The sequence below is a fragment of the Oratosquilla oratoria genome, chromosome 4, assembly GCF_046742065.1.
Source record: "Oratosquilla oratoria isolate Oo_2021 chromosome 4, ASM4674206v1, whole genome shotgun sequence".
Taxonomy (NCBI): domain Eukaryota; kingdom Metazoa; phylum Arthropoda; class Malacostraca; order Stomatopoda; family Squillidae; genus Oratosquilla; species Oratosquilla oratoria.
Window position 1 is genome coordinate 61,357,199 of NC_134780.1, and position 27,500 is coordinate 61,384,698.

General features: G+C 40.3%; 1 protein-coding gene across 1 annotated transcript in view; it reads right to left on the reverse strand.

Moving 5' to 3' along the window:
- The window catches only part of LOC143024515 (uncharacterized), a 90,508-nt gene that overhangs the window by 61,672 nt on the left and 1,336 nt on the right, over positions 1 to 27,500 (reverse strand). Inside the window, exons 2-6 of the mRNA XM_076183327.1 lie at positions 22,004 to 22,192; positions 15,979 to 16,142; positions 13,620 to 13,812; positions 10,906 to 11,038; positions 4,045 to 4,272 (exon numbers count right to left, since the gene is read on the reverse strand). Coding sequence (XP_076039442.1) covers positions 4,045 to 4,272; positions 10,906 to 11,038; positions 13,620 to 13,812; positions 15,979 to 16,142; positions 22,004 to 22,192 — 907 coding nt within the window. The remainder of the gene's footprint in view (positions 1 to 4,044; positions 4,273 to 10,905; positions 11,039 to 13,619; positions 13,813 to 15,978; positions 16,143 to 22,003; positions 22,193 to 27,500) is intronic.

Genomic DNA, 27,500 nt, shown 5'->3' on the forward strand with positions numbered 1-27,500 from the left:
GAAAAAAAAAAGAGAGAAAAAAAGGACCTGACAGCAGAGGAGAAAGGGAAGGGAATTTGTTGAGGAGGAGAGGGAAGGGAACGAAAAGAGAAAAACCAAAGCCTACAAAAACTTTCTTTCCTCCCCATCCCCCTTCTCCTCTCCCTCCCTCTCTCCCTCCCCCTCCTCCTTCCCCTTCTCCTTCTCCCATTCTCCCTACCTCTTCCTCTCTCCCTCCCCTTCCCCACCCCTTCCCTATTCCCCCTCCCTCCGAAAGATGTATCGATAAAACACTCCTGTGACATGTATGAAAAGATGTTTAGCAATGATATCAGTCTTGTTCGTGCACAGATATTCACTAATTTATATGCATACTCTGCATACTGATAAATATCGACGTTTTAAAAAGCGGCAAGAGGGTTTAAAGAATTATGTTCCTTGAAGTGAATGAAGGAATGTTTGAGAACCGCGATTGGATTTCCGTCTGACTGGCGCACTTCCTTCGGAATATGGAATCAAAGTCTGCTATATTTTGAGAAAACAAAAACCTTTATCAATATTCATTTATATTTATATCAAAACTTGTATTATCCCCATTCTTTCAATAAATTAAATATTTTTGTGTAATATCTTTTGACGGGTTCAGCCATAAAGCCCGCCAAACTTCCAAACTCTGGCCATACATCTTTAGGAAAGACTGTTTGAGTTTATTTCGATGCTCATATTGTACCAACTGTGTTGACTAATGTAAACATTTGTATCAATACGTTCAAGAAATATTTCATTCCATGTTTGTATGTTAGCTGGCTGTGCATTCATGCCAAACGCCTGGGGCGCTTAATGAACAAAGTTTGGAGATGGAGTCGTGAAGCACAATTCAGTTTTGTCTTCTGCTACAACACAAGAAATCAAGAAATGTTCGACACAGAAAACGAGAAAGCAGCAGCTACAAATTTATTTCAGAACGTGAACGCACAGCGAAGCTTTCTCTGTAATTTGTTATCATCGCTATGTGTTCTCATCGCATTGGTAGTACATGCATATTGAACTAAAGTGGAACATTCCACGTCACACCACCGTCTCTCAACAGTTGATTTATCCATGGCGTTATCCCTGACGTGACGTCATGTCGATTTTTCGACCCGTCTGCCCCATCTTCGCCCATATCAAACTCAGCTAACCGCTTCATGAATAACCATGGATAGAAAATTAATATTAAAACGAAATAGATGTGTATGCTGCTGTGGCCGTTAACCCCAAGTAGGTGATGTAATAATATATATATGAATCCATACCGTCTATTAGATGAAATTTGATATGGCACTACACGCCAGACCAAATGGAGTGTAAAAGGAAGCTGCTTCATCTTGAAACTCACCAACTTCAATACTTCGTTCTCTCTCTCTCTCTCTCTCTCTCCCTCTCTCTCTCTCTCTCTCTCTCTCTCTCTCTCTCTCTCTCTCTCTCTCTCTCTCTCTCTCTGCTTTTTTCTTCTTTTTACCATCTTTTTTATCAAAATAATTTTAATGATGACGCATTTTTTTTCTGATATTTCTTATATAGCACAGATAGCCTACTGAGATCGCTGTTATATCAGCGGGGTGTAACTTTAAACATTAAAAGACAAATTATGTCATACATTGTATTTCGTTTCTTCCTTACACTATATGGTACAACCTTTATCGTGAATTGCTCTAATAATGAAAATGCATTTTATGATGCTGTGCTGTTTCTCATTATCCATGGCTTTTATATTGTCACAACTTTAGAACTATCATCTTCTTTAATTAAGCTCCGAATTAAACATTTTTTGTCAGGATGATTTTTATATCATTATCAAACTTTGCGCATATCATATATTTTGATTTTGAGTATTAACCTTGCCTCTGTTGTTGTTTTTTATTCGCCTATATTTTTATCTCACTTGTGTATTCAATCCTTTCACGTGTTTATCTTTGTCATAAAAATTATTAACAAATTACCTCGTGTCATGTTTTTTCCAACTCGTTTCGATTTTCGTTTATTCGTCATCATCGGTGATCGTTTGTACGAACAGCATATACTTTGTTTTCACTTTTTAATCTCACTCGCGCATAAGCCCATCCTCTCTGTGCTACATAAATTTTTCTATTCGTCTTTTTAATCAGGTTCACAAGATATTTGTCGAAGTCCATTCTATTTTTTCCCACCGGTTCACTGCAAGACCATCAGTCTATCCTCTGAGGAATGGTACAGCCTCTGTCCCTCAGCAGGATGGCTTAATCCAGGTTGGTAAAGTTATATGGATGGTTCAAAGTGCTTTTCAAGAGTCAAACGTTGCAATGGCTTTGTTTGTGAACGGAGTTTGAAGCCAGAATTCGATTTTAGGGTACCCAATCAAAACATTAGTACACACACGATCCAATTATAAAGTACCAGTGTAACAACCCTGGTATACTGCACCTTTAATGTCCGCTGTTACAGAGAGGGGTTGGGAAGCCATGAAGGTGTGACTTGAACAAATGCCCAACAGCGGAGCTGCCTAGTGTAATTACGGAGCTGCCTAGTGTAGGCCTTATGGTCTCTTGCAGTCTCCTTCATTCTTATGTTCTTATGTAACCCTGGGGATCGAACCTGGGCTTTCAATGGCCAAGGAAGGAACGTTACCATCTGCCCCACGAGACTTTCCCTAAAGTATGTGAGATATCCACAAGCTGTTCAAGCGGCGAGAGATTCCTAAGGGTTTTCTCTCTCGCACATGCCTTGCTTCCATATGCAATGCTATCATATCCTTGACAGGTCTTTATTTGATATTCTTGAGCGTTCTTTGCTACAGTCGTGGGTGTTGTGTTTTTTTTTTTTTTTTTTTTTGTTTTTTTTTCTCCACAAAAATCATGGCTTCCCACCTCTTACTGATCTGGGGCCCCACACTGACCATATTTTACAAGCGCGTCACATTTTTCATGGACAACGACCACTTTCATCTTTAGATATCGCTCTTCTTCTTCTTCTTCTTCTTCTTCTTCTTCTTCTTCTTCTTCTTCTTCTTCTTCTTTTTCCTGTTCATTTTTCTTTTTCTTTTTCCTCTTTTTCCTCTTTTTCCTCCTGTTCCTCTTCTTCTTCTTCTTCTTCTTCTTCTTCTTCCTCTTCTTTCTTCTTCTTCTTCTTCTTCTTCTTCTTCTTCTTCTTTTCCTTTTCATTTTTCTTTTTCTTTTTCTTCTTTTTCTTCTTTTTCCTGTTCCTCTTCTTCTTCTTCTTCTTCTTCTTCTTCTTCTTCTTCTTCTTCTTCTTCTTCTTCTTCTTCTTCTTCTTCTTCTTCCTCTTCTTCTTCCTCTTCTTCTTCTTCTTTCTCTTCTTCTTCTTGTGCGGATTAGGTCCCACTGCAAGACTTAAAGTTTCTCCAAATGTAGATATAAGTTTAGACTTGTTTATATTACTTTCACTCTCTAGTTTAATAATTTCCTTCTATGTAAGATAGGATCTTGCCCCTTTTCACTATTTTCCAACAATACGTGATACAAACATCTTTTCACAATGATTAAATAACTTCAAGAGTTTTCCTAACAGTTATTATCTATAACTCCAACAATATCTTGATTTGATCGTGACCATTTAATGCAACATTTTAAAGACACCTATTTAACTAAACAGTCTTCTGTTTACCAGAACAAAATTCTGTACAGTCCGGTACGATATTCTGTATTTTGATGACGATGAGAGTATACAAGCATATCCAGCTCCAGTGCTAAGTAATCTCACCCACAAAGATTCACACGACATGACGTCATCACGCCTCTCCAAACCTACGTTTGCATGAAACAATCCACTATTTACGATAATTTTCAGTAATTCTTAAGCAAAAGCTAAACTTCGATTATGCACATGCAGAAGTTACTATTCCCATGCAAGATTACTCGACATGACATTAAACATTAAATCTAAAACTCCACTGTTCATCATAGCTGAAAAACAGTTTTACTTCCGTCATAATCCACACCAGCTGTCATTAGGTATAATCATGTCAAATGAAAAATAAACAATTCAGAATGTTTTTAGATGACGAAAATTGCAATAAACGAGACTCACTTGTGTCGTTGCAGGCGTCCTCTCCATCGCTGTCGGGCGCGTCGCCCTCCGTGAGCTCCGCCTTCTTTTGTTGACGTCCCGGTTCTTGCTGGCGATGCTGCAGAAGCCGAAGCTGATCATCTGCTAGTATGGAGATGAAGTCGTTCTCCACGTCATTCTCGTCATCTTCCTCAACGTCCTTCTCTTCCTCCTTCTCTTTCTCCTCCCCTTCAACTTCCTCTTTCGTATCTGTGGTAGAAGGCCAGAACGTGACAATGGAGATTGAGTTTGCTTACACATACATAATTCCACACACGTACGCTCTCGCTCCAGGGCAAATATATATGCACATTTGCAAAACCAAGCAAACGCACGCCCTACCCCCACATACACACACACTCATACCTACACCCACATCCACACACACTCACCCAAACATACACTCACACCTACACCCATACCCACGCACATCCACACACACACACACACACACACACACACACACACACACACACACACACACACACACACACACACACACACACACACACACACACAAACAAACAAACAAACAAACAAACAAACAAACAAAGATTACAAAGGATTACAAAGGCGGAGCATGCCGACAGGAGACCTTTTGGTCCATATCTAGGTCGGATGCAAAAAAAAATCATAATAATGATAAATAGATAAAAACTATAATAATTTAAATAAAAAATAAAAATACATAAATAAATGCATAGGTATAGTTAAATAATAAACAAGCAGGTAAATAGTAAATAATGATAAATTGACATATAACTAATAATAAATGAGAATCAAATAGACAAATGATAACAAAACAAAAACAAATAATATAAGATAAATTATAATCATTACAGCATCTTGCTTAGGTGTTTATCTAAATGATTCTTAAAGCTTCGAACTGAACTACATTGCACTACCTGTGCAGGAAGTTTATTCCATTCATTAACTACACGGTTGGCAAAGTTGTTTCTACCTACTTCCAAATTGAATCTATTTCCGGACAGTTTGAGACCATTGTTTCTTGTCTGATTCTCATTCAATGTGAAAATTTTGTCACTTTTGATGTTGTCAATTCCCTTTAGAATTTTAAAGACCTGTATCAAGTCACCTCTGAGTCAACGCTTTTTTAGGGAAAACAGATTCATATGTTTTAGTCGATTTTCGTATGATTTATTTTTGATATTTGGAATCAGTTTTGTAGCTCGCCGTTGTACTTTTTCTAGTCTGTCAATGTCTTTAATGAGATTCGGTGACCATACGGAAACAGCATATTCCAAATGTGGACGAACTAACGATTTATATAGCTTGTTAATGAGTGATGGACTTTTGAAATCAAAAGATCGCGCAATCAGTCCTAGAATCTTATTTGCTTTCTCAGAGGCTGAAATACACTGCTTGGATGATTTGAGGTCGTTACTGGTAATTACGCCGAGATCTTTTTCACTATCCACTTTTGTTAACGAATTTCCAAATAACTTGTAATCGTACTTACTGTTATTTTTACCTATGTGCATTACCTTGCATTTACTTGTGTTAAATTTCATTAGCCACTTTTCAGACCATTGCTGTAATTTATCTAAATCTTCTTGAATATCTAATTGGTTAAAGTGATCATTTGCCATTCCTAATACTACGAGCATTAAAGTACATGGTTTTAAGAAACTCGTGATTATTTCTTTTTGACACATTTTGAGTTTCAATATCATGTCTTACATTATCATTTTGTTTTTTTATTTATACCTTGCTCTATGTTATTATTTGTTCCTTCATTGACATTCAATGCCTCATTAACATTTCTCCCATCAAAATTAACATTTCCCCGATCACGGACATCTGAAAACAAATAAACAAACAAACAAACACACACGTACATCCACACACATACTCTCCCCCGACACACACATACACACAAACAAACAAACAAACAAACACACACCCACATCCACACACATACTCACCCCCGACACACGCATACACACACAAATATTTGAACCATGATCCAATAAGAATTGTCCCCTCCAAGTCTACTTGATATGCTTTCAGCTGATTTAAACTACATAAGAACTAATTTAAAAGACATTAGAGTTAAAGAAATACATTAGAAAATTCTATTTGAGAGGTGTTGTGATGTAGAACTGGAAATTGTGAATAATGACTATAAAGTGTGGAACAAAATAGTAGAATTATAACCAAAAGATCAAAACCAAGCTTTTAGCATATCACCTTGAAGGGGGAGAATGGAACAAAGCACCAGCAGTGAGAACATCAAGGATAAACTTATTCAACAGAGTAAAAAAAAAAAAAAATAAAAAAAAAAAAAAAAAAAAAAAAAAAAAAAAACTTAAAAAAAAAAAAAAAAAAAAAAAAAAAAAAAAAAAAAAAAAATACTAACACAACTACTCGGTGTAATTTTGAGACTACAAAGAATATAAACATGTACCGACTGTTTCACATCAAACTATGAAATAAGCATCTATCTTATATTGCTCTTCAGTTGTTCTTTGGTATTCCCACCGGAAACATCCAGATTTTCCAAATGTCCTTCAAGACTGTTGAAGGGAGAATTAAAGCATGACAATCTGAGAGAGAGAGAGAGAGAGAAAGAGAGAGAGAGAGAGAGAGAGAGAGAGAGAGAGAGAGAGAGAGAGAGAGAGAGAGAGAGAGAGAGAGAGAGAGAGAGAGAGAAAGAGAAAGAGAGAGAGAGAAAGAGAGAGAGAGAGAGAGAGAGAGAGAGAGAGAGAGAGAGAGAGAGAGAGAGAGAGAGAGAGAGAGAGAGAGAGAGAGAGAGAGGGGGGGGGAGAGAGAAAGACACACACACACACACACACACACACACACACACACACACACACACACACACACACACACGAGGTGCAGAGTTAAAACCACTGTTGCAGCAATTCTATCACCGCAACATTAAGTTCAGTGTTCAGTCAAACTTGAGGCCCATTGTGTGTGGTCACGGCTGAAGAAAGTAAATCGTCCATCCAATAAAGAATGTAACAGTGAGCTTACGGTTGAAAAAAATTGTCCATTTTATCACTACACGTTTTTGTTTTGCTTTGTTTTTTTCTTTTGTCAAGACTATTTATTTTCTTCTTCTTCTTCTTCTTCTTCTTCTTCTTCTTCTTCTTCGGGAGGAGTCTTTCGCACCCGATGAGTGAAAATTACATTTGCGATTAAATGCCTTTAATTCTTTCGCTACCATTGACGACCTATGCATTTGTGCTGGCTGCCGCAGTAGGCTGTTATCAATCAATCAGGGGAAACTGCGCAGTAAAAATAATCTTCGCTCCAGAGTATTTGATACGGTTCCTTTGTACAAAAAATATATTGTGTGATTATTCGTGGAATATATTCTTAGGAAAACTAGGAAATAAAACTTACCTCGGTAATGCTAGAAAGAAAACAATAAATCTAGACTGAGTTCATAAACTGCAGAAAAATTAAATCAGGCAACCCTTAATGCTCCAGAACTTAAAAGGAAGTTGCTTCTTAATCAGAAAGCCAGCGAGAGGAACGTCCATCTATCTTGGGTCATTCAACTCAAAGAAAAAATAGATAGAATAACTTTGATATGAATTACAAAACATTTTAAACGAGAGCACAAATAAATGAAAATTTACAAAAATACATAAAACCATCTCCAGGAAAAAGATTTGAAATGAGAATCGAAACTGTAATATTCAATGAAAAAAAAACAGGAAAAGTAAAGGATTTTTATTTCAGGAAATGTCTATGCAAACGAAGATTCCCTTTTTTATTGGTGATGGACTGCACCTAACTTACACGAACGAGACAGCAGTTTGACATTGAGAAGCTTCGTAATATTATTCTGGGTGGTGTTGCAATTTAGATATTTCATCTCAACTACCATCAAACATTTCCATTTCCCTGAGGGAACATTCTAAGCATAAATGGCCACTTAAGGACATAAAAATGGAGGAGACTACAAGAGACCATAAGGCCTACACTAGGCAGTTCCAAGTCCCTTGCCATCTTTTATCCTTATCCATAAAGTTATCTAATCTTCTCTTAAAACAACTAATATTTTCGGCGCTCAATACAGTGTTACTAAGTCTATTTCATTAGTTAACCACTCTGTTAAAACCAGTTCTCACTTGTTTCCTTCTTAAACTAAATTTGTCTAAGTTAGTCTGTTTTGTTGAACCTGTGATTTTGTTCACCTAAAGAAGAATATTGAGAAATGAAGGAGTTCTCATTGAAAGAATACGGATGATATGAAGAAACAATGAGGTAACACGTTCATAATAATAAAAGACATTAGATATTTTGATTCAAGCCAAAGATGAGATTTGGGTTCAACTTAAGAACGTTACCTAAACAAAGAATTAAAGCTATCTCACATTCTTAGTTACTATGACGCAATATATACACACACACACACACACACACACACACACACACACACATATATATATATATATATATATATATATATATATACCTGTATATATATATATATATATATATATATATATATATATATATATATATATACCTGTATATATATATATATGTATATATATATATATATATATATATATATATATATATATATATATTCTGGTTGACGTCAGGTTTAGATAAACATCGACGGACCTACGAGGAAGCCAAATGACAGATACTCATATTCTTTTATCTATCCTCCTCTTGTTTTTATGAGACAATTTCTTCGTTGAATAAAATAATTGTACATCTAAGAGTAAAAATAAATAGATAAATAGATAAATGAAACAGAACAAAATAAAAAGTAAATGTCGGTGATCACTTCGTATGTAAAGACAATTGGCCAACAATTGATTCGAAAGATATGAAAATTTATCTCCATTCATTCTAGCTGCCGCCAGGTAATTTCACTTATCCGTAAACCTAAGGTGACTAAGGTATTTCTTACTAATGTTCAAAAATTTCTCTTTCCAACTCAACCCTTTAAGATTTTCTTGCAGACACGTTGTACTGTTGATGGCTTTAGTAAACTTTTTTGAACTATAAAGTTCATAATAAAGCAATTATAACTGCCGTGTATCATCCCACAATGAATGGGATGATAACTTTTGTAGCATAAATAGAAATATCTACAAGAACATTCAAAAACCACAGTTTGCTTCTTGACTTCAAGAGCTAATTCTTAATGAATAAGTCCTTTCAATTACATTAATTTCAAAAGATAATTCAGTTTCATTTACTGTTTTATAATCGTTTGTGTCAGACTTTACCATTCTATCAAGTCAAAGGCCTTTTCGTCATCTACAAAACCTAAATACAAAAGTTTATTGTATTCATTCGTTTTTTCGGTAAGGATTCTACAGCAAGTCTATGCAAAAGGCACTGTTGTATTTCGACTGCACGAAGAAACAGAAAAGATAAAGATCGAGAAAGGTGTACAGCAAAACGATACAATTTCACTGAAGATATCAACAGCACAGCGTGTCTGGAAGAAAATCTTAAGAGGATTGAGTTAGAAAACGAAATGTTTGAACATTATCTTAGTCACCGTAGGCTTACGGATGCCGTTATTCTCATTTCAGAAATGGCAGAAGATTTGCATGATATGCTGAGTGGCCTTAACAAGGAAAGTTCTTAACCAGGTTTGAAAATAAAAGTAAACCAAACGTAACATTCAACTGGAAAGCTCATGGTAAAGCAATTATTGATGGTGAGAATCTAGAAGCTAGAGAACATAAGCATTTAGGTCACGTGCTAAACTTAAATAAAGACCATGAAAATTAGATTTAAAAAAAAACTGGTTGAAATATGTGTGGTCAATATGGAAATATCTATGAAACGTAAACTTTACAACCAGCGTATATTGCCAGTTACGATCGACGGATATGAGACTTGGAAACTGACGAAGGCGATGAAGACCAGATTCAGGGGTGCACATAGAAGAATGGAGAGATCAATGCTGGGAATAACACTGAAAGACAAGAACTCAAAATGAGTGAGAGAGCAGACTAGGGTTAAAGATATTGTTGAGACGATAGAGAGGCGGGGGTGGAAATGGAGAAGGAAGTTAGCCAGAAAGAACGAAAGGAAATGGGACAAATATATTACTTGACGCGGCGAGATGGGAAGTGTGGAAGAGGAAGACCAGATAGGTGGAGAGACAAGAAAGAAGTTTGCAGGAGTGATGCGGCAGAGGTTGGCACCAGTGTGATTCAAGGAAGTGTTTGGAAGAGGCCTATGCTCAGCAGTGGCTGATTAATTGCCTGACTGATCAGACTTTGACTCGAATAACTGATCTAAACTATTAGCTTAAACTCACCAACCTTGACGCTTACTCATGCATTTTAGAAAATTTCTCTTGTTCAGTGACACTCCTCTCCTGCCTGAGAGTGTGCCTCAGAAAATCAGAATTACTCGGCGATAGACAGAATAAAAGGACAAGACAGTACTCTCCGGTATGGAAGGGACTAGAGATGGACGGAATATTTGCTTCTGCATTCGTAGGTGCGAAAGTTTGTTCTGTTTTTCAACATTCGCATTTGCATTCGCGTTTCCATTACCATTATTTCTATTTGAAAAATTGCAAATTCGTAAATTCTAGAACAAAAAATTCGCATTCGCAAATGAAAATATACAAATTTGTTCCATCTCTAGAAGGGACTAATCGAAACTGGCTGAACCCCATCCAATCACGAAGATGATTGAAACCGCGAGGGGATATACAGGATAAAATTATCCTTCGGTGTGGAAAGGGTCGATTCTTTGTTCACTGTCTTCTCTCACTGCAACCCTCAATGACATGTTTATAGACAGTTTCCACTGCCTAGAAGACTGACACGCTCACTCTCAAGCCCAATCTCCCTGACGGAAGGTCCCTCCACTTACCCTGTTTGACAACGGAGGCGGCAAAGGACTCGTTCAAGCTAACGTCAAGACGGCTCGTGCTGGGGTTCGTGTTCGTCTCGGAGCCGACGGCAGCGACGGAGGGACGATCCCCTCCGCTGCGTCCCTGTGCAACCTGGCAGACGAAGAACGATTAGGTCACCGTCAGGTCAGATATCATTACCTGTCTGAAGAAAGTAGTCCATTACACCATTTATTTATTCTTTCTTTCTTTCTTTCTTTCTTTCTTTCTCTCTCTCTCTCTCTCTCTCTCTCTCTCTCTCTCTCTCTCTCTCTCTCTCTCTCTCTCTCTCTATCTATCTATCTATCTCTATCTCTCCATCCTACAGATTATTTGTTTTGAACTCCCAAAATGATCAGTGTAGAGTTCAACCTTTCCAGGACAATATGACCAGCCGCTCAGACGTCCACGGGAAAATAGATAAATGGAAAATAAAATATATATTCAATTCACCTTTTGGTCTTACTAAAAGTCTGAGTCGATAGGCTTGTTTGTATCTCCACATTCAAAGAGAAGCATATGATTGCCATCCCCAATTAACTCGCTTTCATGTATACATGTGTGTGTGTGTGTGTGTGTGTGTGTGTGTGTGTGTGTGTGTGTGTGTGTGTGTGTGTGTGTGTGTGTGTGTGTGTGTGTGTGTATGTGTGTGTGTAATTCACCATGGTCTTGGATCACGTGTTGGACTCGTGATCGACAGCAACTACCCTTCATGTATGACCGACCTATGGGTAATGCTGTGACCTGACATACACGCATACCCCATTCCCCGCCTATGAGAGTTGGAGTAACGACTCGCAGCGCAGAGATACTGAAATTACTTTAGCTCTGTGCGGGATTCGAACTCGGACCGCTGTAGTAGCAGTTACAAACGCTAACACTACGCCGTCGTGTCGTGTCGTGTCGTGTGTGTGTGTGTGTGTGTGTGTGTGTGTGTGTGTGTGTGTGTGTGTGTGTGTGTGTGTGTGTGTGTGTGTGTGTGTGTGTGTTTGTGTATGTGTGTTGTTGTTGTTGTTGTTACCGTAACATAGTCACCCCTTGTGTGTTTTGTGTTTTCTGTTGTGTCGTGTCTTCCATTTTCTTTCATTTCACGCTTGCGCAGATAGTCGCGAGACGAAATCAAAGTGTTTTGAAGATGAACATATATGCGTATATGCTATACATGTGAGATTATTGCGTTCTAGTTAGTGTATGAGAATTCAAAGAAGTATTTACTTTAATTTCTTGTGGTGTATGAATAATGTATGATTTATGTTTACGACATATGTATGTCGATATGGCCGTTGTTGGAACTGTTTATGTTTCGAATGTGGAGCCAAGAATGGATTCACTCTCTTTTCTTCTGACAATCAAAAGAATAACACGTATGTTGTGTTACTGGGGAATTCAGTTTACACATGCATGAATTAGCATGTTTACCATTAAGATAAATGGGGGGTTGATATAAAGAAGGAAAAAACAAAGCTTATCTAAGGTATGTAGACTTGTAATACGTGTGGTATTGAAAGCTCATTATTATCTTGATTATATTTAGAGATTGATTAGATATTCAATGATCATGATTAATATACATATATACACATGTCATGTCATGGCAACCATATGGTGGTGATCTATTCCATTGAAATTAATATAGAGTACAATCCTTTAAGATATGTATTTAATATAATGATTGAATTTATTTGTATTAATTGTGTTGAATGTAATTCATGAATAATGATATTGTGGAGATCAGAATATCAATATAGATCTACTGGATGCAAGTAATGGTAATTAATCTTTATTTTATGTTCTACCTCACATGTATAAGAATATGTATGAGTATTATGATGTAATGAAGATATAATATATAAAACTTTTAGTTCAATATATGAAAATAATTATCTCCATCTTTACCTAACCTCAATAGTGATGATATATGATATAGATAATACTAAAAAGAGTTATTTCTAGTTTGTCACCCACCTTTAAGGGGTGAGGCAATATCTGTAAGAGTTATTATTGTCCTCCTAGGTCCTTTATTTATTGATTAATTTAAGTTAGAGGTGGATGTGACAATGTGTCTGTGTGTGTGTGTGTGTGTGTGTGTGTGTGTGTGTGTGTGTGTGTGTGTGTGTGTGTGTGTGTGTGTGTGTGTGTGTGTGTGTGTGCGTGCGTGTGTGTGTCTGTGTGCGTGTGCGTGTGCGTGTGTGTGTGTGTGTGTGTGTGTGTGTGTGTGTGTGTGTGTGTGTGTGTGTGTGTGTGTGTGTGTGTGTGTGTGTGTGTGCGTGCGTGCTTGTGTGTGTGTGTGTGTGTGTGTGTGTGTGTGTGTGTGTGTGTGTGCGTGCGTGCGTGCGTGTGTGTGTGTGTGTGTGTGTGTGTGTGTGTGTGTGTGTGTGTGTGTGTGTGTGTGTGTGTGTATGTGCGTGTGCGTGTGTGTGTCTGTGTGTGTGTGTGTGTGTGTGTGTGTGTGTGTGTGTGTGTGTGTGTGTGTGTGTGTGTGTGTGTGTGTGTGTGTGTGTGTGTGTGTGTGTGTGTGTGTGTGTGTGTGCACGTGTAAGGTCACAATAATCGAACCCTGTGCCTTACGTAGCTCTCATCCTGGAAGGTATTAGCTATCGATCACAACTTTAGCACGTAATCCAAGACCAGAATCAACCACATGTACATACGTACTCAAGCGGACCTTCGCTACGAGTCCTCTTGTAGTACCTACCTGTAGAAGGCGCTGAAGAGTCTCCCGGTTGGCCCTCTCAGGCGTGATGGAGTGAAGGAACTGCTGGAAGGCCGTGAGTTCCTCCAGGCGCTCCTCCTCCTCCTCTTGCACCGTCTGCACCTCCTTCAGAAGACCCTCAAAGTAAGCAATGCGCAGCTCCTGCTCCTTGAGCGTCCTGAGAGCCTCCTCGCCTCTGTCAGGGAGACAAATATGGGACTCAGGGCATCGGGTTCAAAGGTCGTTGGGATGGTCTTGGCTGTCACGGGTTATACTCGTATGTACAGGTTGGCCATACGAGCTGTTATTATCAGGTATTTCAATACAGGCTGATCACCTGCTTGAATCCTGTGTTGATTTCATTTGTGAATGAGAAGTGATGGTGGTGGTTGTGGTTGTGGTGGTGGTGGTTGTGGTTGTGGTTGTGGTTGTGGTTGTGGTTGTGGTTGTGGTTGCGGTTGTGGTGGTGGTTGTGGTTGTGGTTGTGGTTGTGGTTGTGGTTGTGGTTGTGGTTGTGGTTGTGGTTGTGGGTGTAATGGTGGTGGTGGTGGTGGTGGTGGTGGTGGTGGTGGTGGTGGTGGTGGTGGTGGTGGTGGTGGTGGTGGTGGGTATGGTGGTAGGTGGTAGTGGTGGTGGGTATGGTGGTAGGTGGTAGTGGTGGTGATGGTGATCCTGAATGGTAATGTCGATGGTGATGCTGATTGGTAATGATGAAGGTGATGCTGATTGGTAATGGTAATGGTGACGACGACAGTGATGATAAGGAGGAGGAGGAGAAAGAAAAGGAGGAGGAGGAGAAAGAAAAGGAGGAGGAGGAAGAGGTGGAGGAGGAGGACAATGACCATGACCATGACCATGACGATGACCATGACCATGACAATAACGTTGACGTTGATGATGACGATGACGATGACGATGACGATGATCATGATAATGACGATGACGATGATCATGATAATGACGATGACGATTACCATGATCATGATCATGACGATGACGATGACCATGATCATGATGATGACGACGATGACGACAATGACAACGACGATGACGATGATGACGATCATGGTGATGACGATGACGACGATGATCGACGATGACGATATCGCTACCATCACCACCACCATCACTATTACCTACCACCACTGACACCATAACCGTCATCCCATCACCTCCAATTTCACCATCACCGTCTCCATCACCACCACCATCGTCATCTCCATCTTCATCACCATTTACTTTGCAAAATGGCACTAACGGTATTCAAACGATGCATCAAATCCTGGTCGGACGTGTATGTACGTGCTCAGCGATTCAGCAAGGGCCTGCATGGATATGGGTTAATTGCCACAGCCGTACAGTTAGCTGCAAAAGCCCTGAAGCAGCTTATGTTCTTTAACACGTAACTATGACCCCGACAGCTAGGTATTTTTTTTTTTTTTATACTATATAATTCAAACTAAGAAATACTGAGTGTGAGTATGCAATACAACGGCATATGGAGTTAAATTTACATTTGTTTGGCCGTCAATCACGTCTGCAACCGACTGTAATGGGGTTATCACACTGGGCTATTTTTCCTCCGACCTCCGATTAATCGGCGGTACCGCCCACCTTCAGAATTTTTTCAGCCGTAAATTCACTATAGCAAAATATTTTGTTTTCTCAACAAAAAATACGAAGAACATAATTTGACTTGCTGGAAGATTTTGTTTTTCCTTCAGCATATCAGATTTCTTTCCAAAAGCTGCGGGCTGCAAATCTTCTCAAAACAGTCGAAGGAAAAAAGTCCATTGTGATAACCCCTCAAGTCGCCAAACACTCCTAGCGCTAAAAATTTCTCCATAAGCAAAAGATCTATTGCATTTACTAAATTGTATTTACCATTATTGTAATATACAAGAAAGGAGCAATGTTCTTTCGGGTCCAGTCTCTTCTTTTCCAATTGCCATACCTAGTTTCAACAACACGCTTGGGTATATACTATAGCGTTTACCCAAACCTTAGCCAAATATATCAGAACCATGCAAACATATAATCTTTCGTTGTTCGTAATACTAATACCATTTCACTGGCAAAAAAAAAAAATAACTTTCGCTATAAGGAAACTCCTGTATAAAGAAATATATCAAATATTCTGCAACGGAAGAAATTTGCATATTTTTCAAAATGTAACGGGTTAGGTTTGGTTATTCGCAATATCTTTAATATAGACATCTCAGCCTCTGCCCCTCTTCCTCCTATTCCCATAACAGTTGTACTGTACTACATCGCACGTGCTTCCTGAAAAGAAAAAGCTGAAAGAGGTACAAGTGATGTCGACTGTACACAAGATGTATACACACACATATCTCTCTCCCACCTGGCAAGAGTATCCGTCACGTTTTTGTAATGATGCGACAGAAAGGACTTGAAGGCATCCTTGTGACTCGCCAGCTGTTCCTCAAGGTCCTCATTAGTCCTCTGCTCCTCTTCCAACTGCTGCGCGATCTTGCTTGACTCAGCCTCGGCGATAGAGGCCAGCAGCTGATGTCACAAGAATATAAGAATGAAAGAAACTGCAAGAGACCATAAGGCCTATACTAGGTGGTTCCATGTCCATTACCACCTGTCATCCCCATCCATAAGTGTCTAACCATTTCTTAAAACAACCGATAGTTTCAGCACTCAATACATGTTTACTAAGTCTATTCCACTCGTTGACCACCCTATTAGTAAAACAATTATTGCCTATTTCCTTTTCATCTCAGGGAGGTAACGAGAGGATCTTAGCGTTTCGTTAGCAATAACAAGCTTTTAGGTCCTTGGGGACAAAATCGCACCGAAGAGGTAGGAGTCATAGTAGTTGTGAAGCCTCGTTTACACAGAGCAAGTTGAGAGGCAAGTCAAGTATGCTAGTTACTTGAACTGGAGAGGAAAGCGAGCAAGTACATGTTAACACAGGTCAAGTCAGAGACAAGTGGCCTGTGTGAACATGTACTTGCTCGTTTTCTTCTCCAGTTCAAGATTTGCACACTTGATCTGCCTCTCAACTTGCTTCGTGTAAACGAGGCTTAAAGATGAGATTTAACGAGAGGAACTGTATTAGCTCTGTTGCCACCATCGCTTTCAGTTCCCTTCTCTCCTTAATTACTGGTTTTGATTCTGTTAACTGTTCCTTCTATGATATTATATTTCTTCATCTACTTTAAACTTTCTTCACTTTCTTTTCATCATTGTATAATTGTAAGTCACTCATCTGTAGGCCCCATGCCTCTTTCGTCCTACTTAGTCAAGTACCACTTAGTATATGCTTCTGAAGGATATTTAAAACTGTTTAATTATTTTCTTCAGTTTCTTCACTACTTCTACAACTTAGTTTGATTAAGTACACCAGAGGACTCCCACCTGGGATCCCTAATACACTCACCAAGCCAAGTCTGCTTCGACGTCACTACTTAATTCATCCAATAACTTTGACCGTTACAAATAAGTGCCACCCTTTAAGGGCGTGACTTTACTTCCGTGCACCAATAATTTCTCTTGTCCTCCATTTTTTTCTTCAATCAGAAAAACTGTTACACTGTCTCAAGCAATACTGCTTTCACAAATAATCTTGTCACTAAGCGAAGTGACTTAGTGATAACATTTGGTAATATCAGCACCAATATCTATACCCTAGCTTGTGTTTACAAACTTTAGACGGTGAGCGAGATTATGCAATTCTGCAACTCCGTCGCGATCATTGTTTTCAAAACATCTAAGTCGTAAAAATTAATTTCTCGCCACCTACCCCTCTATCTACCTACTTGTCTACCACTTGTCTACCTTAATCTACCAGTCTCTTACAAACTGAACGGAGGGATAAAAGTTGAAAAATGGTTAGTATTCATTTTTGAGTAAAAAAACAATCTCCAATCTTTATGCCTCATCCATAGGGATATTGCTAGTCTCTGTACTCTTTACTGTATAAACCTTACGAAGTCATTATTCCATACGAGGGACGAAACAATGAAATTCATCCCTTACTATACGATTTTACCTCAGTGCAATCTGGAGGTCGTCTTAGGGGGAGGAAAACAAGATAGTGTCACAAATTATCCCATTCGAGTACGAGAAGATCCTGCATCCTGGAATGTAATAAGTGAACAAGTCTCAGTTGTGCTTATTAAAAGGTTCTTTGTCTTGCTTAAGTTCCATTAATTCCTACTTACGAAACTCCAGATCTCTTTTTTTTTTTTTTTTCTCAAAAAGAAAAATATCACGAAGTAGACCAAGCACCAGATGGAGCGAGAAGACGCGGATACGAGAACATATAGAGAAGACCAGGGATTCTTATGATTCTACAAAGCTGGATTATCAATTGATTAACCAAATGGTTGGTTGACTGATTGATTGATTGATTAATCGATTGATTAAATGACTGTGGCATTGGTTCAATCAGTGATGGTCAAAACATAACAAGAAAATAATAGTAATCAATAATAATAAAAAATAACAAATCGCTCTGAGTAACAGCTCATTTTGTCCCCACTAAACCAAATAAATGTAATCATTTGCGAACAATAGTTGGTAATTGTGAGTAAAAGGATCCTATGACAAACTAAATTCCTGTTTTTAATTTACCATAAAACATGTTTTCTAAACAATGAAGCATAATGAGATATAAAAACAAGTTATTTCGGTCCATAATGAGAAAAAAAAATCAATATGATGCAAAGAGGCTTCTGTAATTGGATCCAAAAGCTACGTAGGAAGAGAGCGAGCGGGAGGACAATTGGGGAATTCAATCCTAAGCTAAAGAAATTGGTACAAAACGAAATAGCCTGTTATGTACAATTACGAAAATTGGATAAAATTCCCATTTGTAGAGTGAATTTTTATTCAATGTTGTAAAATCTTATGTAGAGACGAATGCTTGCTTGAGTATGCCTGTTCCCTAAAAGCAACACATAAATCAAATGATAGAACAGGGACATAGACGCAGGCTTGAACACGCACGCGCGCGCGCGCAAACACACACACACACACACACACACACACACACACACACACACACACACACACACACACACACACACACACACACACACACACACACACACACACACACACACACACACACACACACACACACTCGCATGGCGCAGTGGTAGCGTCCGCGGCCGCCACTACGGCGGTCCGGGTTCGAATCCCGCCCAGGGCTGAAATAATTTCAGTATCACTGCGCTGTGAGTCGTTACTTTAACTCTCCTGGGCAGGGAGTTGGGTGTGTGTGTGCGTCTAAGGTCACAGCATTACCCATAGATCGGTCATATATGAGCTCTGAGCTCTCTTACGGGAGGGAAATAGCTGCCGATAACGAGTCGAACACGTGATCCAAGACCATGATGAATCACAAACGCACAAACATACACACACACACACATACACACACACACACACACACATGCACACACACACACACACATGCACACACACACACACATACACACACACACACACACACACACAACACACACACACAAACACACATGCACGCACGCACGCAAACACACACGCGCGCGCACACACACAATCATGCACAGGCCCAAATTCGCAGGATTCACGGTCTAAAGCAGGGTCATAACAAGCACTCTAAAGATTTGTCTCCCCCCAATTACTCGGATTACAGATCACGCAGAAGCCCGAGGACAGAAAACGGAAGTCAAATCACTCTTGAAAGGGGGACCAACAGCAATCTATTAGGAGGAGAATCGCTCTGCGGGCAGGCGGCAGCGATCTCCAGCCCTGGTGGGCAATTCGTGCGAGCGTCAATGTGGGTCGGTGGTCGCGTCTGTTCGTTAGATTAGAATGAGTTTTTAGCTCCTTTGAGAACCAAAAAGTTCTTCCGATCGGAGAAGGGACAGCGTTAGCTGGAGGAAAATAGTTAAGTAGTATCGATATTTCGAATGCCTAATCGACAAGGTTTTTACAACAAAAAATTATGAATTAATAAACTGATAAATAAATATGTGAGTAAATAGAAATATAAACAAATAGGTAAATAAACTGATAAATAAATAGATATGTAAATAACTAAATATATAGATAGATAAATAGATGATTGAAAAATAGATGAAAAGATAAATGTAAAATAAACATATAAACAAATGAATAAATAAATAAGTGAATGAATAAATAGATGAATAGAATTATATATCAAAGTCTATGATATGTTCACTAGCCAAGTCAAAGAATATAACCCGAGATGCTCAGACAGATGTTCTTCGACATGGCAAGTTGGTTATGTATTAATTACATATTATCTCAGTTTGTTAAAGACAGAGGTTGCGACATGAAGATCGAGCAAAATCATTATTCGTATTTTCATAGCGCATGATTGCAAAAGCAAACTCCTAGACCCTCTTGTACCTTTACTTTTTTAGGAATGTCCCCTTTGGGGCTACAGGTAGCAGGATTCCTAGTCCTATCCCCGTCCCGTTTTTGTCGCCTCGTACGACTCAAGTGGGAAGACTTGGTGGCAGCATTCTTTTCCCCCACCACAGGGTAGGCGAAAAAAGGAAATGAATATTCAGAGAAATGGTACAGGACAGTAACAAGGGGTGGGGGGACAGCATAACGGAGGGACAGTCGCAGTATAATAAAAGTGTCATAATTTCTCTATGAACAGAGACTTCCTCTATCACAGACAAAATGATGTGTGGCTCTGGTCCGTAGGGGCGCCCCATATAGACCCTAAAGTATCAACTGCATGCTACTTTGCCACAATAACATGCAGCCAATACCCCCAGACGGGCAGTGGACAAGATGCAGGGATGACCCGTCATCCAGGAAGTGCCAAGATAAGAGGGAGGGAGGAGGGTGGAGGGGAGTGGAGTATGTAGGGCATGGAATGAGTGGGAGTGGTTTCTATGCCTTTGTTTTTTGGCTACCTCCTGTATAAGGGGGAAAAAGCCTTTGGTGTATGTATGTATGATTGCAAAGAAAAATAATATAATGTTGAGGAAATGTTGAGAGAAAAATTTGTGCTCTTAAAAGTTTTGTAAAAAATCAAATAATGTCAATAGTATAAAACATGTTCTGCATATCACATATTTTTTCACCAATTTATATTACAATGCACCTAAATCTGGTAAGAAATGATGAATAATGGAGTAATGTTTCAAATATACTTAAACTGCATATAATTAGAAAGAGCTTTTTCGTAAACAAAGAAAAAAATACGGATAATATTAAAAAGATAAAAGTGATCCTTTCGAAATAGCGACACATTTTATAGATTTTGCTTCTACTCAGATGACTGAATCTTGATTCACACGAAGAGCAGGATTCTGGTCTAAAGAATGTTTCAATCGTCCCAAAACCCTTGAGTTCAGATATCTTCAAACCTGGGGTCTTTCATGGTAGAGACGACGAGATTCAAAATTGGAACCACTAACCGAAAGCAAGCAGTAGTTTGTGGATGTCCGACGATTACCTTCACTTGTAAATTGGTCTTCTCCAGGGGGCCAAAAAACAGCAATACATAAGTATGGGATACATGAGAACCTGGGTGAAGCACCCTTGCTTTAACCCCATCGTGTCTGTCATGAGATCTTATTATTGGCCGCATTTGAGTACAAGAAATTCGCATCACAATCTCGGAGAAAAGCTTGGGCTGAGGTCTGAATCTGAGTTTGAATAAGATTAAAAAATCGGATTCGATCCTAGACTCGGACAAGGCTTGGGATCGAGCCTGGTCTCGGAAAAGAATGTCTATGTGTATGAGAGATCCCGTTAGGTTATATAAAAAGTTTCCATCATGCTAAATTCCCTTCCTCCAAACTATGTTCAAAAGACAGTTCATAAGACACGTTCTCTCTATGATATGGGCTTCATCCATGTTTAGATGACATGAAACCAGTGATGAGCACCTGCTTTTAGTGGTCTTCAGAGAAGGACGTAGGAGACGAACATCATCTCGTTGCTCGTCCTCAAATCCCATCACGTCTATCTGCTACCCTCTTTATATATCTCCTTCACCTCTTGCACCACTCCACCTCTTTCATGCGGTATCATCCCCAAAGTTAGACGCGCCGGTTATTGGTAACGAAATTAAAATACCTCCTGGGGTAATTGTACTGTACGAACTGAAATTCAACTTTAGGTATAGCTGTTATTTTGGTTAAGTTTCGTAATACCCCATGATTCCTAAATAAATTGACTAATCGCGCTATACTTAGTGACTTGACCAATAACAGATTGTCTGCAGACTCCTCCAATCACGAGTCTCGATGAGTCATGGTGGGAGGAGTTTCATTTGATTATTTATGTTTATATGTAAACAAACTTAAGCTACTCTGTGAAGTACAAGAAATTACAATATGGGATCAACAGAAATTTGGAGCATAAAAAAACAATCAAACCTGTGTCCTGGCTGTACTTTTGGTAGACCAAATGTAGTCCCGAACAGTTTGTGCCTGCGCAGTTGGCCCACCTTTCCTCCGAGGAGGAATGTCCACGGCATCAGCCATCATCCGCCCCTCTCTCCCTCCAGCAATTTCCCTCCGAAGGCGAGCCATGCTCACAGAAGGTTTACCAGCTTCAGCTACAGCCTGTAAGTAAAGAACATAGGAGTTACCATATATCATCGATCATGCAAGTCATGATAGCTTCTGGCCGTTCAAAATGTCGGACTTCAAAGTCCCGTTCTACTCTTATTACAAGGATGTTAATAATGCACCTCACTTGCAGTATACATTTGCTAGCAAAGTTGAATTTATATAGGTAATGAATTACGGGTTTACATGTTTCTTTTGAGATTGAGGGTCTTTCCTCCAACCAGGAAAATGAAATTATAGAATTTACAAAGAACAGAACAAATGTTATGTAGGGTCGGAGTTTGAAAGATATTTAGAAAAGACTAAAAATATATTTTGAAAGGAAACAAAAAGAATGAGGGGGTGAGTTCAATAGAGAGAAGGTAAAGTGTGCAGACAGAGATATGTTAATGGAAGTAAAGACGATAAGATTAATATGGATAGTGTATTTCAGGGCTTTGTTGAATGTAGTGGTTAGTGATTGGTTGATTGTGGCAGCAGGAGATGTTGGGAAAATTATTGTGATGTGTAAAGAAAATGATAGGGCTATAAGAAAAGATGAGATACGAGGAGTATTGAAAGTGATGAAAGCAACTAAGGTTCTTGGATTAGATGGGTGTCACGTGGAATGTCTGGCAAAGTGAGAAACATCTATCTTGGTTTGGCTGGTGAGGTTATTTAATGTGTGCCTAGGGGGAGGAGAATGTATCAGAGAACGGGGGCGGGTTGCATGTGTAATTCCACTGGATAAAGAAAACGGGGACAGATAGAAGTTTAGTAGTTTTAGAAGGGTCTGACTGTTAAATGGAGTTAAGGCATATAGGACGGTGTTGACTGAGAGGATAAGGAAGGGAACGGAGGAAATAATTGGGAAAGAGCAAGTGTGGGATTAGGAAAGGATAAGATGGGATGGGTCAAATTTTTGTAGTAAGTTTCTGGCAAAAAAATTAAGGACGTCTTTTGGACTCTTATGGCTATGAAGAAAGCATATGACAGGGTCAATAAGAAGGCAATGTTAGATGACTTGAAGGTGTATAGGATGGTGAGAAGACTTTTCAGATCGGTCAAAAGTCCTTATATGAGTAGTAGAGCGTGTTAGGATAAGGGATAGAGAGAGCATGAGGTTTGAAGTGAAGGTAGGGCTGCGCCAGGGTTCTGTCAAATCACCATGGTTGTTCAACATGTACATGGATAAGGTGTTACGGCCGTTAAACGCGAAGGTAATAGATGTAGGTTTGGAGCTGGTAAGAGGAAATGGGAGGGGAGGGGGAAGTGAGAAACAAGTCGAAGTTGTTTGTAGATGACATTGCACTTCAGGGTGTGTCAGAAGAGGATCTGAGACAGATAGTGGAAGAGTTTGGGAGGGTATGTGAGGGTATTTGCTGAAAGTAAATGTGGGCAAAAGTAAGGTGATGAGATGAGCATGGGGAGAGAGTGACAATGAGTTGGACAATGAAGTCATAAAGGAGAGAAGCTAAAAGAATGTGAGGAGTTTTCAGTAAGAGCAACACGTAGCAGGGAGTAGAGGAATGTGGGTGGAGGTAAGTTGTAGGGTGGGGAAAAATAAGCAAATGTCTTAGGGAAATGAAAAGTTTCATTGGAAATGAGTATCTGAGTTGTGTGTGTGTGTGTGTGTGTGTGTGTGTGTGTGTGTGTGTGTGTGTGTGTGTGTGTGTGTGGGTGTGTGGGTGTGGGTGTGTGTGTGTGTGCGTGTGTGTATGCACGCGTGTGTCTACACGTGTGTATTTGTGTGTGTATATACAGAGATATGTGTGAATATGTGTGTGTGTGTGTGTGTGTGTGTGTGTGTGTGTGTGTGTGTGTGTGTGTGTGTGTGTGTGTGTGTGCACGTGTGTGTATGCACGCGTGTGTCTACGCGTGTGTATTTGTGTGTGTATATACAGAGATATGTGTGAATATGTGTGTGTACATATGTGTATGCATTCGTGTTTGTATACATGTGTGTGTTTGTTAGTGTGTACGCGCACGCATACGTTTGCGTGTGCGTGTATTCACTTGGTCTTTGGATCACGTGTTGGACTCGTGATCGACAGCTATTTCCCTCCTGGAAGAGAGCTCAGAGCTCGTAGGTCCGATCTATGGGTAATGCTATGACCTTGCACACACACACACCCCCAACTCCCCGCCCACGAGAGTCAGAGTAACGACCCGAGGCACAGCGATACCGAAATAATTTCGGCCCTGGGCAGGATTCGAACTGGGTGCTGGGAGCATTTCTGCTTCCCAGTTCAGCGCTCTACCAACTATGCCACCGCTGTGTGTGTGTGTTTGTGAGTATACCTATTTGTGTGTTAGTGAGTGTGTGTGTGTGTGTGTGTGTGTGTGTGTGTGTGTGTGTGTGGGTGTGGGTGTGTGTGTGTGTGCGTGTGTGTATGCACGCGTGTGTCTACACGTGTGTATTTGTGTGTGTATATACAGAGATATGTGTGAATATGTGTGTATATACCTGTATGCATTCGCGTTTGCATACACGTGTGTGTTTGTTAGTGTGTACGCGCACGCATACGTTTGCGTGTGCGTGTGTTTGTGTGTGTTTGTGAGTATACCTATTTGTGTGTTAGTGAGTGTGTGTGTGAGTGTGTGTGTGTGTGTGTGTGTGTGTGTGTGTGTGTGGGTGTGTGTGTGTGTGTGTGTGTGTGTGTGTGTGTGTGTGTGTGTGTGTGTGTGTGTGTGTGTGTGTGTGTGTGTGTGTGTGTGTGTGTGTGTGTGTGTGTGTGTGTGTGTGTGTGTGTGTGTGTGTGTGTGTGTGTTTGTGAGTACACCTATTTGTGTGTTAGTGAGTGTGTGTGTGTGCGTGTGTGTGTGTGTGTGTGTGTGTGTGTGTGTGTGTGTGTGTGTGTGTGTGTGTGTGTGTGTGTGTGTGTGTGTGTGTGTGTGTGTGTGTGTGTGTTTGTGAGTACACCTATTTGTGTGTTAGTGAGTGTGCGTGTGTGTGTGTGTGTGTGTGTGTGTGTGTGTGTGTGTGTGTGTGTGTGTGTGTGTGTGTGTGTGTGTGTGTGTGTGTGTGTGTGTGTGTGTGTGTGTGTGTGTGAGTGAGTGAGTGTGTGTGTGTGAGTGTGTGTGTGCGTACGTGTGTATATGCACGCGTGTGTCTACGCGAGTGTATTTATGCGCGTAAATACAGGTATATGTGTGAATATGTGTGTGTACATACGTGTATGCATTCGTGTTTGTATACATGTGTGTGTTTGTTAGTGTGTACGCGCACGCATACGTTTGCGTGTAAGTGTGTTTGTGTGTGTTTGTGAGTACACCTATTTGTGTGTTAGTGAGTGTGTGTGTGTGTGTGTGTGTGTGTGTGTGTGTGTGTGTGTGTGTGTGTGTGTGTGTGTGTGTGTGTGTGTGTGTGTGTGTGTGTGTGTGTGTGTGTGTGTGTGTGTGTGTGTGTGTGTGTGTGTGTGTGTGTGTGTGTGTGTGTGTGCTTGTGTGTGCGCGAATCATCTGTTGTGATATAAAGGAGAACAAAAAATAAATTCATTCTCTCTTTTCCAGTTATCACACCTAACTCTAGATTTGTTTTAGTCTTAGCTTGAACGATCCAATTTGAACGCTATTCCAGGACTTGATACGACTGTACAGAAAACTATATGTCTCGATATCTTTAAAACAATTTTCATTTTGTTCGCATGACCTCCTGACTCTTGTCCCATTCCAGGAGATCTTCACTTTCAGTTCTGTCCATTTCCTTTAATGATCTGAACGCTATTATCAACTCCCCCACTTCCTCTTCGTTCTTCCTCCAACGAGGGCAGATCCAATGGCCTTAATCTTTCTTCATACGTTTTACCTGCAGGGCGGCGGATCTAAATTTAGTCGCGAAGATTTGAATTCCTTCAATCTTGTTCATGCCTTTTACCTTACAAGGCAAGCACACCATTCCCTCGTATACCATATGTACATGTATGGGATTGTGTTTGTGCACACACGTATGCGTGTGTGTAGTATATAGTATATGTGTGTGTGTGCGTATGTGTATGTGCGTGTGTGTGAATCACCACCATGATTGTCCACTATGGGCTTGAATTACTTGCTGGACGCGTGATTTACAGTTATCACCCTCACGGATGTAAGCTCAGAGCTCATACAGTCTCGATCACACACCCATCCCCTTGCTCAGGAGAGAGGGAAGGGGGGAGGGGAGAGAGGGGGAGAGGGGGAGGGGGTCAGTAACAACTTGCAGTGTTATTCGAACCTTTTCCACCCCGTGAACTCGACGTGAATTCGGAAAACAAGTCGTAGAAGCCAGAGACGCTAACAATGACACCAGCAAACTGACTGTGTGCGCGCGCTCGTGTGTGTGTGTGTGTGTATGTGTTTGTGTGTGTGTGTGTGTGTGTGTGTGTGTGTGTGTGTGTGTGTGTGTGTGTGTGTGTGTGTGTGTGTGTGTGTGTGTGTGTGTGTGTGTGTGTGTGTGTGTGTGTGTGTGTGTCTATGTGTGTGTGTGTGATTCACCATGGTCTTGGATCACATACTGGACTCGTGATCGACAGCTATTTCCCTCCAGGAAGAGAGCCCAGAGCTCATATATGGCCGATCTATGGGTATTGTTGTGACCTTACACTCACACACACACAGACCCAACTCCCCGCCCACGAGAATTGGAGTAACGAGTCACAGCGCAGGGATAATGAAATTATATCAGCCCTGGGCGGGATTCGAACTCGGACCGTGTAACAGTTGCGAACACTACCACTGCGCCGTCAAGTCGTGTGTGTGTGTGTGTGTGTGTGTGTGTGTGTGTGTGTGTGTGTGTGTGTGTGTGTGTGTGTGTGTGTGTGTTTCATCATGGTCTTGGATCACGTGTTGGACTCGTGATCGACAGCTATTTCCCTCCAGAAAGAGAGCTCAGAGCTCATATATGACCCATCTTTGGGTAATGCTGCGACCTTACACGCACACACAAATCCAACTCCCAGCCCGCGAGAGCTGGAGTAACAACTCGCAGCGCAGCGATACTGAAATTACTTCAGCCCTGGGCGGGATTCGAACCCGGACTGCCGTAGTGTGTGTGTGTGTGTGTGTGTGTGTGTGTGTGTGTGTGTGTGTGTGTGTGTGTGTGTGTGTGTGTGATTCATCATGGTTTTGGATCACATGTTGGACTCGTGATCGACAGCTATTTCCCTTCCGAAAGAGATCTCAGAGCTCATATATGACCGATCTTTGGGTAATGTTGTGACCTTACATGCACACATACACACACACACATCCAACTCCCCGCCCACAAGAGCTGGAGTAACAACTCGTAGCGGAGCGATACTGAAATTATTTAAGCCCTGGGCGAGATTTGAACCCGGACCGCCGT